Source organism: Lissotriton vulgaris, chromosome 3_1, assembly GCF_964263255.1.
Source record: "Lissotriton vulgaris chromosome 3_1, aLisVul1.2, whole genome shotgun sequence".
In the NCBI taxonomy this organism is placed as follows: domain Eukaryota; kingdom Metazoa; phylum Chordata; class Amphibia; order Caudata; family Salamandridae; genus Lissotriton; species Lissotriton vulgaris.
The window spans coordinates 1,426,942,421-1,426,960,444 of NC_141689.1; the positions used below are offsets into that span (position 1 = coordinate 1,426,942,421).

Sequence of the window (18,024 nt, forward strand, 5' to 3'; positions counted from 1 at the left end):
TCAAAGGTTATCTTTCGGCCTTCCAGATCAGCCTTCTCTCTTTAAGTCCCCGGTTGTTAACCGTTTCCTGAAAGTCATTACACACACGTTTCCTCCCGTGCCTTTCATAATACCTCAATAGGACTTAAATCTTGTCTTGACCTATCTGATGTGTGCTCCTTTTGAGCCCCAGCATAACTGCCCTTTACGTCTTCTCACTTTAAAGACAGCTTTCCTGGTAGCTATCACCTCTGGCAAAAGAGTGAGTCAGCTCCAGCCTCTTTCTTCTAAACCTCCTTTCTTTTCTGTTCGTCCGGACAAGGTGGTTTTAACCCCTTTACTGCTAAGGCACCATTACTATTTACATTCATTTTCCATTGAAATGAATGGAAAGTTCATGACGAGTTACCCTTGTCATTAGCATCCAAGAGGTTAAGGACCCGTCGTTCTTTTTTGCCAAAGGTTGTAATGCCCTTCCACATCTGGGAGACCATCACTTTGCCCACCTTCTTTCCGCCTCCACTTCCTTCAAAAGAGGAAGAGAGGTCCCAAAACGTGCGCCCTCGTTCTATCTGAAGTGCACACAACAGTTCCGGGTAGATGACCAGCTCTTTGTTGGCTACTTGGGCGCCAAAAAAGGTCGAGCCGTGAACAAACGATCCATATCTCGGTTGGTCGTTCTGTGCATCAAAGCGTGCTACTCGTTGCCTAAGAAGGAGCCTCCTGTGGGGCTGCGTGCCCACTCTATCAGGGGGACGGCAGCCACTACTGCCTTGGGACAGGGCGTTCCCTTGCAGGACATTTGTCAGGCAGCTACGTGGGCCTCGCTGTACACGTTTACCAAGCATTACTGCCTTGACAGTCCAGTCCGGAGAGACGGCTTCTTTGGTAGTTCTGTCCTCCTTGACTTTCTGGTGTAATCTTATTCGCAGACCCACCACCAGGGTTAGTATTCCTGGGTTATCTATTCTAAGGTAAGGAATCTGCCACTAACGTGTCTTTTTCAGATGCACCAGTTACTACTTGTGTAAGAATATATCTGTAAGAGGCATTAGTTAGTGATAGATTCCTTACCGCCCCACCCATCCTCCCTGATTTCTAGCGTTAAGGTCATTCCTTTCAGGGCCCTAGTTTCTTAGCACCAGTGGTCAGTTTCCTGCCTGGCTCTGCGTTCCTGGCGCGGAAAGCCGTGTACAGAACTGACGTCAGAGCGCATGGGTGGCCCCTAAGTAGTCTCTGTGACGTCATCTCGGCTCTAACGACGCCAGGACGGACGCGTAGCCGCACAACGCCACCTACCGACGCGCAGGGGTCCTGCTTCGGGCTGGACTGTTCCCATGAGGTACAGAGTCAGACTGATTTGCATATGGCCATATCTGAACTGGGGTGGCTGAGTGAGCTAAAGAATGATGACGGTTTAAACCCAGATCAATTGACTGGGGGTGAGTGTTTGATTTGCTCAATTCTCCGACCATCATCCCCTTTGGGGATCGCTTTGTTCGCCCTAAGTTGGCAGGGTATGCCCAGACGTGGGTCCCTTGCTCACTCTGCCACTGGATTCAAGATAGCCTGACTGATGAGGGTTGTGAACCCGAAACCGGTCCCAGGATGCTTGTTTCCGGTCCAGGGACGACATGGCTTGGCAGTTCGGGCTGGACTGTTCCCATGAGGCACAGGGTCAGACTGATTTGCATATGGCCATATCTGAACTGGGGTGGCTAAGTAAGCTAAAGAATGATGATGGTTTAAACCCAGATCAATTGACTGGGGGTGAGTGTTTGATTTGCTCAATTCTCCGACCATCATCCCCTTTGGTATCGCTATGTTCGCCCTAAATTGGCAGGGTATGCCCAGACGTGGGTCCCTTGCTCACTCTGCCACTGGATTCAAGATAGCCTGGCTGATGAGGGTTGTGAACCCGAAACCGGTCCCAGTCCAGCCCGAACTGCCAAGCCATGTCTTCCCTGGACCGGAATCAAGCATCCTAGGACCGGTTTCTGGCTATCAGTCGCCATCAGACACATTTACATTTACATCAGACAAGATAGTTTGACTCCAGTGGTGTGGAGAGCACGGAACTCACGTCGGAGCATACCCTTCCCACTCGGGGTGACAAATGTAAAAACCGGCGCCGGTCCCTAGGGTCTCACCTCCGGCGCCGCCTTCGAGGTACGCCGTCCCTGATACCTCCCTCGATCCAGTTCCGGAGCCGCTGGGCGCCGCTTGGAGAGTTCTACTTCAATGAACCGGCCCCATCCTTTGACAACCCTGATTATCAGGAAATGGGTAATGAGGAGTATTGGGAGGGGTCTGAGGACCCTCTGACACGTGAGTGTTAGTCCCAGCAGGACTGGACAGGTGATCTTGGGGAAGCCAGTGGTCTGGACACTACGCCAGACACTGGTTTTGTCTCATCCCCTTCCGTGGCTACGGAGGAGGGGGCAACCAACAGTGTGGTGTTGACGCAGGCGGCCAAGGCCTTCGGCCTTGAGCTCCCCGTCGCGGCCGTGAGGACTAACCTCCTCACTGAGGTCCTTAAACCACAGTCAAGCTCAGCTGAGCCTCTGCTGCCGTTTAATGAGGCCTTGCTCGACGTTCTTTTGGGCACTTGGTCCAGGCTCGCTACAGGCCCGCCTGTAGTTAGGAACGTGGCCAGACGCCACCGCCCGGCCCCGGGCGACCCTTGTTTCCTGTACACCCATCCCACCCCACCCCGAGAGCCTGGTCATCCAGGCCTCCAACTCCCAGACCGCATTCCCGTCGGCTCCGCCCGATCGGGAATCCAAGAGGTACGAGCAATACGGCAAAAAGGTATTCTCCTGCCTGAGTTTGGGACTGCGGTCTTCCAACACCGCGTGCCTCTTGGGCCGCTACACCCACTCTCTGTGGGACGCGGTTGCGAACGTGCTGCCAGAATGCCCGGCGGAGGTCAAGGCTAAACTCGCCCAAACCCTTGCGTCGAGATGCGGCACTTTATTCCATCCGGTGTGGGCTGGATACCACCGACTCACTGGGCAGGGCGATGGCAACTACGTTGGCGATTCGTCGCCACGCCTGGTTGAGGTCCGCCAACTTTTCTGCCGATGTCCAGAATACTCTCATGGACATGCCGTTTGATAGCCGTCGCCTTTTTGGCGACAAGGCAGACCATGCGCTTGAGCGCTTTAAGGACTCCATGGCTACAGCCAAGTCCTTGGGCCTCTCGGCCCGCGCCAGCAAACAGGTGCCTTTCGCTCCTTTCGTGGCCAAGGTAGGGGCGCCCCCACACGTGCTGCCAGCCACACACCGTAGACTAATTTCCAATGCGGGGGCGGCCGTGGAAACCGCCATGGAGGCGGTCGGGGACAATGGCGAGGCCAGTCCACACCTACCCCTACAGCATCCGCCTCAAAACCCTCCTAGTCAGTGCTTTCAGGCCTATGTTATGCCAGATGGGGGCAGGGTTCGCCATCACCTCCTCTACTAGCGCACTGTCACATCGGATAGGTGGGTGCTGCAAATCCTCAGAAGGGGCTACTCCCTCCCCTTCGAGGCGACCCCTCCAGCCATGCCACCGCAATACCACCGCATGTCGGGGGATCACTTGCAACTTCTGCAAGAGGAAGTTACGGTCCTCTTGGCCAAGGGGGCCATCGAGCGCGTTCCTGGGCCAGAAGTAGGGTGTGGTTGCTACTCCCACTACTTTCTGGTACCCAATACGCCCTATCTTGGATCTACGGAACGTCAACAGCCTCCTCCGGAAGGAGAAGTTCAAAATGCTGACACTGGCTCAGGTCTTGGCTGCCCTGGACCCAGGTGACTGGATGGTAGCGTTGGACTTGCAGGACGCTTATTTCCACATTCCCGTCCTGCCGGCCCACCGGCGCTGCCTGCGGTTCCCGGTAGGCCACGAGCACTTTCAGTTTACCGTGCTCCCCTTCGGCCTTACCAGCGTCACGAAAGTGATGGCGGTGGTCGCAGCTCATCTGCGCAGGTTAGGGGTTTCAATCTTCCCCTACCTCGACGACTGGTTGTTGAAGGCAGGCACGCCCCAGACAGTCATCAGCCACCTCCAGACAACGGCAGACCTCCTGCACCAGCTGGGGTTCTCCATCAATGTGCCGAAGTCACACCTGTGCCCCTCCCAGAAGCTCCTCTTCATCAAGGCGGTTCTCGACTCGGCGCAGTTTCAGGTTTATCCTCCCGAACAGCGGGTTCGGGATATTCAGCTCTGATTCCAATCTTTCAGCCTTTATCCCGAGTCTCGGTCAGGGTGACGCTGCGGCTTCTGGGGCTGATGGCCTCCTGCATCTTTCTGGTGCATCACACTCGATGGCGGATGCGGGCTCTGCAGTGGGGCCTGAAGTTTCAGTGGGCCCAGCATCAGGGCAACCTGTCCGACCATGTCCTGATCTCGGAGGATACTGGGAGACAGCTGCAGTGGTTGCTCACGGACCGCGATTGGGTCAGCGGCAGATCCCTCTCCCTTCCCCAACCGGAGCACGTAGTTGTGACGGACGCGTCCCTCCAGGGCTGGGGAGGCCACATGGGAGAGGCGGAGATCAGAGGCCTCTGGTCTCCGGCGGAGTTCTGGCTTCATATCAACCTTTTGGAGCTGCGGGCGATTCGTCTAGCACTGAAGGCATTCCTCCCCTCTGTCCGGGGGAGTGTAGTACAGGGGTAAACGGACAACACCACCGCCATGTGGTACTGCAACAAACAGGGCGGGTGGGGTCGTGGACCCTCTGCCAGGAGGCTTTGCACCTCTGGCAGTGGCTGGAACATCAGGGCGTGACCCTGGTTGTTCAACACCTGGCAGGTTCTCTGAACGCCAGGGCGGACAAACTCAGCCGCCGGTGCATGATGGATCACGAATGGCGTCTGAACTCTGGCGTGGCGCAAGGTCTCTTTCTGCAGTGGGGAGAACCTTGGTTAGATCTATTTGCGACCGAAGAGAACGCGCAATGTCATCAGTTTTGCGCGTTGGAATTTCCAAGGCGGCACTCGCTCGGAGACGCTTTTCGTCGCGAGTGGAGTTGCAGTCTGTTGTACGCCTTTCCGCATGTACCACTTCTGCCCAGAGTGCTGAAGAAGATCAAACGCGACTGGGCCCAAGTCATCCTTGTGGCTCCGGACTGGGCACGAAGGTACTGGTATCCCGAGCTACTCAGTATGTCAGTCGATCCCCCGGTTCGTTTGTCTCTTCAGGAGGACCTTCTGTTGCAGTAGCAGGGGACGGTCCTCCACCCGAACCTGTCCAGTCTCCACCTCCATGCTTGGACATTGAGTGGCGACAGTTGAGGCCATTTGACTTGCCTCCTGAAGTCTGTAATGTCATTCTGGCAGCCAGGCGTCGCTCCACAAAGTCGGTATACGCCTGCATGTGGAACAGATTTGTGGCATGGTGCACAGCAAAGGCTGTGGATCCTCTCTCTGCCCCTCTTTCAGAGGTTCTTCTCTTCCTTCTTTCTCTTGCCCAGCAGGGCTCTGCTCTGGGCACTATCAAGGGCTACCTTTCTGCCCTTCTAAGGCTGCCTGATCAACCATCTTTGTTCAAGTCCCCTATTGTAACTCGTTTTCTGAAAGGCGTCACAAACATGTTTCCTCCTGTTCCGTTTGCGCTCCCTTTGAGCCACTTCACAACTGTCCTCTCCACCTTCTTACTCTGAAGACTGCTTTCCTGGTTGCCATCACCTCTCCGAGGAGAGTGAGTGAGCTCCAGGCTCTTTCCTCCAAACCTCCTTTCCTTTCTGTCCATCCGGACAAGGTTGTGTAGCGGACTAGACCCTCTTTCCTGCCCAAGGTTGTCATGGCCTTCCACATCGGGCAGTCTATCACCTTGCCCACCTTCTTTCCGCCTCCGCATCCCTCAAAAGAGGAAGAGCAGCTCCACCGTCTGGACTCAAAACGTGCGCTTTCGTTCTATCTAGATCGCACACGCCAGTCCCGGGTGGATGACCAACTCTTTGTTGGTTACGTGGGCGCTAAGAAGGGACGGGCGGTGCAAAAGCGGACCATCTCTCGGTGGGTCGTCTTGTGTATCAAGGCTTGTTACTCCTTGGCGAAGAAGGAGCCTCCTGTTGGGCTGAGGGCCCATTCCACTTGGGCCACGGCGACTACCACTGCCCTGGGCGTCCCCTTGCAGGCCATCTGTCAGGCAGCTACATGGGCCTCGCTGCACACGTTTGCAAGACACTACTGCCTGGACAGCCATGGCTTCTTTGGCCGTTCCGTCCTCCAGGACTTTCTGGTGTGATTGTTGGTTCGCAGACCCACCACCGGGGTTGGTATTGCTGGGGTATCTATTCTAAGGTAAGGAATCTAATAGTAACCTGTTTCTTTCAGATGAACAAGTTACTTACCTTCGGTAACGATATATCTGTAAGAAACAGTAGTTAATATTAGATTCCTTACCGCCCCACCCATCCTCCCCGTTCTGCGAACCGATATCTAGGGTTAAGGTCATCCCCTTTCAGGGCCCTAGTTTCAATGGCACCAGTGTTGGTTTTTAACATGGCTCTGCGTTTCTGGCTCGGAAAAGCTGTGTCTAAGAACTGACGTCAGTGCGGGGAGGCGGCGTCTAAGTACTCCGACAATGTCATCACGGCGCCCACGACGCCAACGACGGACGTGGAGCCGCAGACGACGCCTACCGACGCGTAAGGGTACTGCTACACAAAAATTTCCGGATCCAGTCTGACGCCTGGGGATATTCTATGGTAAGGAATCTAATACTAACTACTGTATCTTACAGATATATTGTTACTGAAGGTAAGTAACTTATTCTTCTGCATTCTGTCCATCAACTGTGGTTTTTGCATTTGTCACCCCGAGTGGGAAGGGTATGCTCAGACGTGAGTCCCATGCTCTCCCCACCACTGGAGTCAAGCTATCCTGGCTGAAGACGGCTGATAGCCAGAAACCGGTCCATGGATGCTTGATTCCTGTCCAGGAAAGACATGGCTTGGCAATTTGGGCTGGACTGTTCCCATGAGGCACAGGGTCAAGGCTGATTTGCATATTGCCATGTCTGAACTGGGGTGGGGTGGAGTGCAAAAAAACAATGAATTTAGGTCCAGATCTCTGTACTGGGGTGAATGTATGACATTGTTCTGCATTCTGTCCAACATTGGTTTTTGCATTTGTCACCCCGTGTGGGATATGTATGCTCAGACGTGAGTCCCATGCTCTCCACACCACTGGAGTCAAGCTATCCTGGCTGAAGGCGGCTGATAGCCAGAAACCGGTCCATGGATGCTTGATTCCTGTCCAGTAAAGACAGGGTCTGGCAGTTCGGGCTGGACTGTTCCCATGAGGCACAGTGTCAAGGCTGATTTGCATATGGCCATGTCTGAACTGGGGTGGTGTGGAGTGCAAAAAAACGATGGATTTAGGCCCAGATCTCTGTACTGGGGTGAATGAATGACATTGTTCTGCATTCTGTCCATCAACTGTGGTTTTTGCTTTATGTTTGTGGGAATAGACAGAGTCTGCCGTAAGAATAACCATTCTATTTAGAAAACTTGGCATTGTTTGAGTGCCAATTTCTGCATTAATCTTCATCAGAGCCGCAGGTGTCCATCTGTACCTCAATGTCCTCAAACAACTGAGGGAGAAACCACATTGTCTTTATCTGCTAATAGTATGTTAAAGTAAAGTTAAGTTTTGCTTCTTTGTTAAAGGAAATGGAGTTTGCATTTTTTGAAGAATCACATCTTTAGTCATCCCACACAGCAGGAGCAGTCTTATTTTGACGCACTTGAAAGTTTAGTCATTTCTGAATGGCACTAAACGTTTAGAAATACCTTTCCCGGGATCTAAAGCTCCCCAATGTCCCCATTTCCAAGGGCAGAGAGAGGGTGAGAAGGAGAAGCCTGAAAATATCTCTTATGGTCGCCATTCTGTGTTTGCCATGTTTACTTTGATCATGATGCTCTCTATACTTCAGACTGCTCAAAACCATTTAGAAGTGCATATGAAACAATATGCTTGTTACACTTTGCCTGTGACTAGTCTTTTGTGAGGTGGGAGGCAAATGAAGTGTGACTGGGTAAAAGGTCAGCTTTTCTAAACAAGCCATGCAGCTGCAGCATATTCCTTGAAGGTCGGAAGAGTCCCTTACATATCATCATTAGAACAAATTCCTGAATTCTTTCTGTAAGGATTATGGGCATGTCATGCAAAGAATATGCATTGTCCTTTTAGTACCTGCAGTTTAAAATCAGTCCTAAAGTAGCAATTTCCGTTGCACATGTAATGAATTGTAATAACTTGTAAATGAAATTCAATGCAATAATCTTTATTGTTCATTCCATGTTGATGTATTGAAACCCAAATGTAAAACAACACATAGCCAGATGTACTCAAATATAGCCTTCATTGATTGTGTCGAAATTCTGACTACATTTAGTACAGTAGACACAGGAAAAGTGAATTCACTAATACATGATATGTATTATTTAATATATGCAAGGAAAATATCTTCCTGGTGGGCAGTCAACAAATGTTGATGTTTTGCAATGAATATTTTTGCATTTAAATTTAGGTCTCACTGCAGACAGTTTTTGGCTTCCTGTTGTCAAATAACTATTGTAAGAAATTGGGTAATTGGTTGAGGGGGTAGAAGCCCCACTCAGACACAACCACAATCCATTTCAGGGCAAAGCACACAAATCACACAATGAACTTGTGCTTAACCCTCTGGTTGCTTGGCACAAAAGCAGTCAGGCCTAACTTAGAGGCAAAGTGTAAAGTATTATTGCAGCACGCAAACTGCAATAAAGAAAAATTCTAAACCAATTTAGAAGCGTTGTATACTATTTATTAAATCTAAATGAGACCAAGATGATAAAAATTCAATAATTTGAACTGGAGATATGTAATTTCAAAGTTTTAGGTAAGTATTGTGCCTAAAATTCAAAGCACATTACACATCTCATGGTTATCTGGTTTTGCCTGACTGGAGAAAAGTTCTGGCCGACAGCGGTGAAGGGCTGTCCCCAGGGGAAGAAGGCCGTACTTCCTCTATATTTTCCGCAGGTTCACGAGTGAACAGTAAAGTTGCTAAGGAGGTCAAATATTTATTCCCTTCATACATTTTAGAGGGGTTTGGGTTGGTTAATTGCAAACCCCAGGGCAAAACTACAAGATCTCTGGCAAAGAGCCCCCTTGAAGGGCCCGTTGGGAATTGCACCATCAGCCCAATGACGAGCAGAACCCACTTAATAAGCATGCAACATTTGGATAGGTGATGGCTTGTGCTTCAACAAGATAAGGATCCACATGACCAGTTAAGGCCTGGATACTTAGGATAGGTGCCTGGACCTCCAACTTGGAACAGCACACTTATTTGTTTGATTATGTATCTTGAGAGTGTGTGTGTTGGACCGTAACCTCTCTGTCCTTTCCAGTTTAGATATATGGTCCATCATTTATACCTGGTGTAATCTTTTCAAGTGGGGACATGTTCTAGAATACTCTCACTTCTGGTTCTGGAATGTTCTTCCCTTCCCCTACAAAGGCACCTAGATGTTTGGGGTGACAAAATAATTGCGTTAGGTTCCTTTGTGTGTGTGCTGGAGGCAAGCCATTAGAAATTACCCATCCTTCCCATACCTAGTCCCCTATTGTCACTATCTGGGCCCCATACACCTTCTTAATGGAGGAGCTATTAACAGACCCAGGCAGCTGGAAACTCCAAGAAAGCCTTAGATGCTTTTGGGCAGGAAAATGGCAACTTATTAAAACTGTCATTTCCAAAATTGAAATCTAAAATCTAACTTTACCATTTAAAATGATTTTAAATTTTAATTCATTTGAGTCCAAACAAGAGATTTCTACCTATTCCCAGTTAAATGTTAGCACTTATTAAATGTAAAAAGTTATCCAATCTGAGAGAGGGGCGGAACAATACTGAAAAACACATTTAGGATTTTTTTTCACTACTATTACATGGAAAACTCGACATGTCCTACTGTTTTAATGCAGTGCACCCTGCACTATGGACCTTTAGCGGTGACTTGTATGTATTAAAAAGAAAGGATTAAGCCTGGCAAAAGGTTTGTTTTTCCCGGTCAAATTGACTTTTTAAAACTGTACTACAGGCTGAAATTGTAGGCCTGAGACATGTTTTAAAGGGCTACTGTAGTGGGTGACACAATGAGTGCTGCAGTCCGTCCTAGAGGGATTTCATTTTACAGGTTGTGGGGTACATGTAGTACCATGTACTAAGGGTGTATAAGTAAATTAAATGAGCCAATCAGGTGTAAAATAGTTTTACCATGTTTTAGGGCGAGCGCATAAGCACTTTAGCACTGGTTAGCAGCAGTAAAGTGCAAAGATTCCTAAAAGTTGACAAAAACTAATATCAGAAAACAGGAGGGGTGAAGGAAAATGCTTTTGGGAAGACTACACCAAGGATGTTAGGTCACACACCTATTTTGAACAATACTAGCATTTCTTTCTTGTCAGTCTCACTAGCTTCTTGTTTGATGGGTCTTCTTTGCCGCCCTCAAGCCTAACTTCTTTAGTATCTTTTTGAGTGGATGACTTGTGTCCTTACTCAGCTCACATCAGGCCAATACTTTTCCTCTTTTACTTTCATTACTCTGTGGAAGGGAATGTGTTTTCTTACTTTGTCACTCTCTCTCCATGTGCTGCTTCAACTGCATATCCCCACCTTCCTGCACTCTGTGTTGCTCCCCATCCCTCCGGATTTGTCCGTAAAAGCCCAGCAACAGTTCTATTTTTGCCAGGTTTGGCTAAAGACCATATTGTGTTGGGTTCGTTTTCCTTTAACCCCTGGCTTAAATATTTTGCATGAAAGCCCATTCTTTGGCGGAAAACTGAAGCATTTATGATGCTGGTGGAGGGGTCTACACTCGCTCAACTGCATTTGAAGCAGAAGATGTTCTTAGAATGTCTCAAACAAAGATGCCAATTTATCTGCTCCTGAGGCTGCTGCAGAGCATCACATCACTGGATCACCTGTTTCAGTTCAGAATCCTGTGAAAGTGGATAGCAAACATTTTATGTTAAATTCTGCCTCTTTCTCAAACAGTTGTTATGTGGTTTTTAAGTAACTGCAACTAGTTCTCAGCATTTTGTTTAAGCTGAATTAAGTGTGACAGGCTATTAAAATTGTGTTGTTTCCTGCATGAAATTGGGGGTGGGGGGAATAACGCCGAATACAGAAATTAAAATTTAGAAGTCAATGTTCATTTTCATGATACTTTAAGATTAGTTTCGTTTTCCTCCACTATTTCCAAATGTGATCTTCCTTTACTGGATTTAATATACCACTTATCAAAAGGTCTTAAAGTGTCATGCGGTCAAGCTAGATGAAAAGCAAAAGTATAGAGAAATAAAGGTTCTACTTGTAGGAAAAAAAAATCTGATGTGCGAAAGTCTGGGGAAACAAAGGGCAACCCTTTGTTTCCCCAGACTTTCGCACATCAGATACTTTTGCTTTTCATCTAGCTTTACCGCATGACACTTTAGGACCTTTTGTTAAGTGGTATATTATCTACACAGCTAGAATGTTGCTCCTGTGTGGTGCTTCCCACAGTTTTATTTTGTCGGACTTCTATACATATCTTCAAAGTGTCTTGATGTGAACCGCAAATGCTTTTAAATCACTATTGATGCACCCACTCACATTTCACTAAATACCACCATGTTAGGATGTATGATTTGAATACATTGCTCAACTGCGAGGCGTGCTCATTACGGCATGATTAGTTTGTTTTCTTATGTTATTTTGCTTACTAAATAACTACATTTTCACGTGTCATGAGACGCTTCTCTTTGTAATTGCAGTGAAGTCACTTGTTTGTACTTTCTACAATAATCCCATAGGGTCTCCACATGAATAGGGGTGTTTTCTGAGTCCTCACCTCACATTTGTTTCTTTTTTTCATGCGCCATATTTGATTTCTTTTTATTTTGTATTATACCTTATGCCTTGTGTCCTTCCCAGCCCTGAAGAGTCACAGGATTACTCCCTAGTGACGAAACACGTGTCGGCTGGTTTTTCTTTCTGTACATATCAAGAAACGTCATATAAAAATCATCATAAAGATATTGCTGATGTCGACCTTCATAATTGCTGCACAGAAAGTACTTCAAATAGTGGTTTTTACACTAAAACCAATACCCTAAACGTGTGCACAGGACTTGGTTGTAATTTGCAGTGTGGGTCCAGACCCACACACTCGCAGGGGCTTTTTGTTTGGGTTTGTCTCCCCTGACCTGGTAGCACCGTATTCATTGCTTACATCACACACTACATTGTGAACTTGCTTGAGCACCATTTTCTTCCTGTCTTAATCTAAACCCTCCACCGAACCAGTATAATTTTGATCATATATGCATTTCGTATAATACTGAGTCATGAAGTTATGTATGCTCTTGAACATTTAATAACTGCATAATTTTTGTTCAACAGACATTTGAACTTCATAATAAGTGCATCAAAGCTATTTGCAGAAGTTTACGGCATACCTTACTCTGAGAAGGTAAGACATTGATTAAAGTGTTGCTGCTTGCGTGTTTGTGTGCACATGTTCAGTCGGATGTCTAGCATCTACACAAATTGGGTTTTGCTGTTTTTTGCAAATAACTCATTCTGATATGGACTTCTAACCCCAGATTCCTCACCTCAGAATATTCCCAAGGTGTCAAACTGGATCTGGAAAATCCTGAGCAGTACTTCTGCATGCCGGTAGGTGGCATTGAGCGGCTCTGCGTCAAATTTATCTTTGTCAGAATTGACTTAAGCGGTGCCCATATAGGTGCCAACCTGGCACGCTGAAATCAATTTGTTTATTTTCATGATAACAGCATTGATCCGGAGAGCTACCACAGTCTTGGGTTCCTAACAAGCCCTGAGGCCTTAAACCCAGTGAGGAATGACACAGACAGATGTCTGTCTGATCCCCATTTAATTTGCCTTTCGTGCCAACTCCAGGGCCTGCACCGACTTCAAGTGGATGCATTCCTAGGCAGATTCGCAAGTGGGCGATTAAACTCCTACTGGCGCGGCAGAAGAAGGCTCTGTTCCATTCTCAGTCCTGATCCTGATCGGGCACGCAGTTGGTCCCGCAGACTATCTTCATCCCTCTCCAAGTTATTGTCGTCCTGCAAGTCAAAAAAGCACAAGTTTTCTTTGGCTTCTCCTAGTAAGCGCTGAGCTTCTGGAGCCACACCCAGACAGATGCTGTCACAGGCACTGACATCTGTGCCAGTTCCACTCCCCTTAGCGCTGCTACCAATGCCACTCAATGAAGAAGAACCTGTCCTCTCTGAGACCAAGATGCTGCCTCCTCAATACCGCTCGACTTAGGCACCGGCAGAAACATGCCAACCCGCACTGGCACTGCCAACTTTCGACAACCCCACCCCTCAACATCTTGAAACACACATTGATAGATGGTTGGGAAGTGGCAAAGTTGACTCGCTAGGCATGGCAGTGTCCTCATCGGTGGTCCACCGTCACACCTTGCTGAGGTTGACTGGGTTCTAGCCTATTTGGCAATAAGGCTGACACAGCGCTTGAGAACTTTAAGGAGAGTCGGGTAAACTTCAGATCCCTGGGGCTCTCTTTGGATTCCACACATCAGCACTTCGTCTTTCAGCCCTTCCGTGGCCTGGGCTTCCAAGTGTGCCAGTACACCCCCCCCCCCCCACCCCCCCCCCTCCCTCAAGCCAGTAGGCATTCAAGTCTCTTTGTGAGTGGGTACGCGAACCTCACAGAGAATGTGGGGCCCAACCAAATCTACTGTCAAGTCTCCCACCCCTTCGGCTGCCGCAGCCTCCAGAGCCATTTAATGGGCCCTCAACGCAACACACCCATCCTGTTGGCAGAATAATATTATGCCACCTCCCCCAATGGCAAGATATAACCTCCAACAAGTGGTGGTCCAATCATACAGTCAGGTGAAAATTGCAAAAAACGCAGTTGATGGACAGACATTGTTCTGCATTCTGTCCATCAACTGTGTTTTTTGCAATTTTCACCCCGAGTGGGCTGGGTATGCTCAGACGTGAGTCCCAGGCTCTCCACATCACTGGAGTCAAGCTATCCAGGCTGAAGAAGGCTGATAGCCAGAAACCGGTCCTTGGATGCTTGATTCCGGTCTAGGAAAGACATGGCTTGGTAGTTCGGGCTGGACTGATCCCATGAGGCACAGGGTCAAGGCGGATTTGCATATAGCCAGTGTTATATTTATTGTTATTGTTAACTTAGGTTTCTATAGCGCCAACTCACCTACAGGTCTCTAGGCGCTCAAGACAGATGACAAACAGCAATGATTGAGAACGTGAGAGAGGCAGAAAAGGCCTATAATGCAACTTATTTGGATGGGCCAAATGCCTCCCTAAATAGAAGAGTTTTTAACAGCTTCCTGAAACGCAGGAGATTCGCTTCTCTCCGAAGTGATTCTGGTAATTTATTCCATATCTGTGAAACCAGAACCAAAAAAGATCTCCCTCCTTTGGTTTTTAGCTTGTAACGAGGGCAGACCAATAACTGGGAATCAGCAGACCTCAAGACTTGTTTGGGGGTATAAACCTCCAAGCGTTCTTTAATATAGGCAGGGGCTTGCCCATAGATAGCCTTATGGGCCGTGCACAAGCTCTTAAACTCCACCCTCTGCTCGATAGGGAGCCAATGTAGCTTGAGCAGTAGAGGAGAAGCGTGGGATCTTCTAGGTAGCCTGAAGATCAGACGCGCCGCATCATTCAGGAGCACCTGCAATCTGTTGGTCAGGATTTTAGGCAGACCTAAATAAAGGGCGTTCCCATAATCCAGCCTCGAGACGATGGTAGCAGAGACAACCATACGGAGTATTGAAAAGGAGAGAAGAGGGGCCAACTTACGCAGCTGTCTGATCAAACCAGTACACATCCCTTTTACTGAGGAAATCTGACTGGCCATTGACAACTCATTGTCAATCCTAATACCGAGACTTTTTACTTTATCACACGGTATCGGTGAGGGACCTAGTTCCTGGGGCCAATATAGGTCACTCCAGGGTGAGGCTACGGTCGAAACCACCAGAACCTCCGTTTTTTCCGGATTTATTTTCAACAGGTTTGCAGTCATCCAGCCAACCGTATATCTGAGAATGTTCTGGGCATTAGTCTGCGCCAGAACCGTGTTGTCAATACTCAGTAGCAACTGGGTGTCGTCGGCGTAATTAAATACACGACAGCCCATGTTCGCTAGAGAGTCAATCAACTGTTGGAGGTAGAGGTTGAATAGTAGTGGGGATAATGCGGAGCCCTGAGGGACTCCGCACTCCAGAATACCCACCACGGAGATAAAATCCCCCAGTTGAATCCTCTGCGTCCCGCCCGTCAGGAAGGATTCAAGCCATTGGTGGGCCAAACCCCTTATCCCAAAAGTGGCCAGTCTGTCCAGTAGCAGGGAATGGCTGACAGTATTGAACGCCGCCAATAGGTCTAGGAGTATCAGGGTGCTCGGTTTCTTACTGTCAGCCATACCTCTCAGCTCATCCAGCACCGAGAGCATCACCAATCGGTGCTGTGGTGTGCACAAAACCCTGCCTGGCGCTCCTGGAGTAGATGGTGTGACTCCAGGAATAAGGAAAGGGACTTCAGCGCATGTTGCTCCAAAACATTGGACAGAAAAGGCAATTGGGATATCGGCCTGTCGTTTTTTAAAATAGCCGGGTCGGCTCCAGACTTCTTTAACAGAGGCTTAACACGTGCCTCCTTGAGGCTCGATGGTAGATGGCCAGTCTCCATTGAGCTATTGAGAAGGGAGATAATATGGTCTTCTAAGATAGGACGCGCCAGACGAAAAACCCTAGCGGGACACGGGTCCGCCGGGGAGCCTGACTTGGTTTTGTTCATAAGCTGCTCAATACTTAGAGAGTCTATCTCGGTAAACCTTGAAATATATACTTCCGAGGGAATTTGAGCTTCCTGTGACGAAAAAGGGCCCTTCAGGGCACTTTTCTTAATCTCAGAAAGGATAATCTCCACCTTCTCAAGAAAGAAGCTTTGAAAACTATCAGCATTTATTGTTTTTCCATCATTTCTGTTTTTTTACTCAACTCAGTTAAGATTTTAAACGTTTCCTTCTGAATGTTCTCGGCCTGATTTATACGGGTTTCATAAAATTCTGCTTTTGTTGCCATAATCAGTTTTTTATATGACTTAAGTGAAATTTTATATTGTTCCCGATCTATCTCGTCTTTTGTTCTCCTCCAAGTCCTTTCTAGAAGGCAGAGTTTCTTTTTATGGTCCCTCAGGAGCGGGGTGAACCATGGAGCACCTTTTCCTACTCCTTTTGCTTTTTGTAGTCTCTCAGGTACTATCTGGTCGATCGCCTGACTCAGATTCCGCGTTATGTCCTTATAGTCCTGTTCTAAATCCCCACTAGAGACTAATGATTGGACACGATCAGGAAGACTACTGATCAAGGATTGTGAATCAACTTTTATCCACTGCCGGAATTTTTTCAGTTTTGGAGGTTTTTGGGACGGATAACTTGCAATTGGAATCTCACAGTTCACCAAGTGATTGTACCCTGTATCTGGTCGGACCATGTCCACAAGGTTTACCTTAGGGTCTGAAGTCCAAATAAGATCCAGGGTGTGCCCCTTAACATGTGTGGGGGCATCTACAAGCTGTCTAATACCAAGTGAGGACATAGTATTCTCCAGGTGTCGATTTGGCGGGTCTTTCTGGGCTTTATTCCAATGCATGGTAAAATCCCCGGTTACCACAATTTTTTGGTATCTTGTACATAAATCAGACATGATAGGGGCAAATAAGCATTGAATGCTGAGGTGGAGTTTGGAGGGCGGTAAACTGTAAAAATCACTAGACCGGAATTATTCAGAGTGATCTTCACTCCAAGTATGTCGGCTAGTTCTACGGTCTCAGCCGCTATTTTAACAGCCTTTAGGTCTTTTTTAAACAGAATTGCTACCCCCCCACCCCTGGCGTTATCCCCACAATTGTGCCATAGCGCATCATAATCGTTGGGAAGGGCAGCTGTAATGTCAGGCGGGGAATTTTCGCCCAACCATGTCTCCGTGAGAGTTAAAACATCAATGTCCTCATCTTGAAGGAGAGTAAAAATTTCAAGATGGTGCTTTTGCAGTGACCTTGTGTTTAGGCTGGTTAATTTCAGAGAAGGCTGGACTGACCCGAACCTCCCCTGCATGGTCGAAGAATATTCAGATCTTCTAGCTTAGTCATGATGGTGGGATCTAACATCTGCCTACCAGTATCCAGATCTAGTAGATCTCTAGAGGAAAATACCTGTCGCCGACCAGAAGGCCAGGACCCTGACCCCGACCGAGCGCGGACGGGCGCAGACGGGCTGGACTCTGGCGCCACTCCGGCGAGCCCGCTGCGCGTGACCGCTGCGCGTAAGCATGACCGTATTAAATGAGGGTCTAGCGTCCTTCTGACGACTAGACCGTCAGCCAAGATGGCGCCGCTAGGCATCCTTCCCTCCCTCAAAGATGTCCGCCAAAATGGGAATGCTTAGCAAGGGGGCCCGCCGAAAAAGCGGTGAGAAGACAATTACAGTGCAGGCAAGTTGGCAGATTATTAAAACCGGGGGAGAAGGCACAAAATACAATAAAGAAAATACCAAAACGGGAATATTAAAAATTTATCGCTACAAGCCTCACAGATTTACGCGATTAAGCGCTGCACGCTCTCAATGCATACTCAAGTCACCAGTCGGGTCTAAGGACTGACCGGCTCAATCACTCGCCGTAAATGAGGGTCTAGCGTCCTTCTGACGACTAGACCGTCAGCCAAGATGGCGCCGCCAGGCGTCCTTCCCTCCCTCAAAGATGTCCGCCAAAATGGGAATGCTTGGCAAGGGGGCCCGCCGCAAAAGTGGTGAGAAGACAATTACAGTGCAGGCAAGTGGGCATATTATTTAAACCGGGGGAGAAGGCACAAAATACAATAAAGAAAATACCAAAACTGGAATATTAAAAATTTATCACTACAAGCCTCACAGATTTACGCGATTAAGCGCTGCATGCTCTAAATGCATACTCAAGTCACCAGTCG

The 18,024-nt window shown here is 48.2% G+C and overlaps 1 protein-coding gene across 2 annotated transcripts in view; it reads left to right on the forward strand.

Moving 5' to 3' along the window:
• UBA6 (ubiquitin like modifier activating enzyme 6) overlaps positions 1-18,024 on the forward strand; it is a 1,035,692-nt gene that overhangs the window by 674,989 nt on the left and 342,679 nt on the right. For both annotated transcript variants that reach the window (XM_086961917.1, XM_086961916.1), the window contains exon 26: positions 12,404-12,473. In XM_086961917.1, coding sequence (XP_086818043.1) covers positions 12,404-12,473 — 70 coding nt within the window. The remainder of the gene's footprint in view (positions 1-12,403; positions 12,474-18,024) is intronic.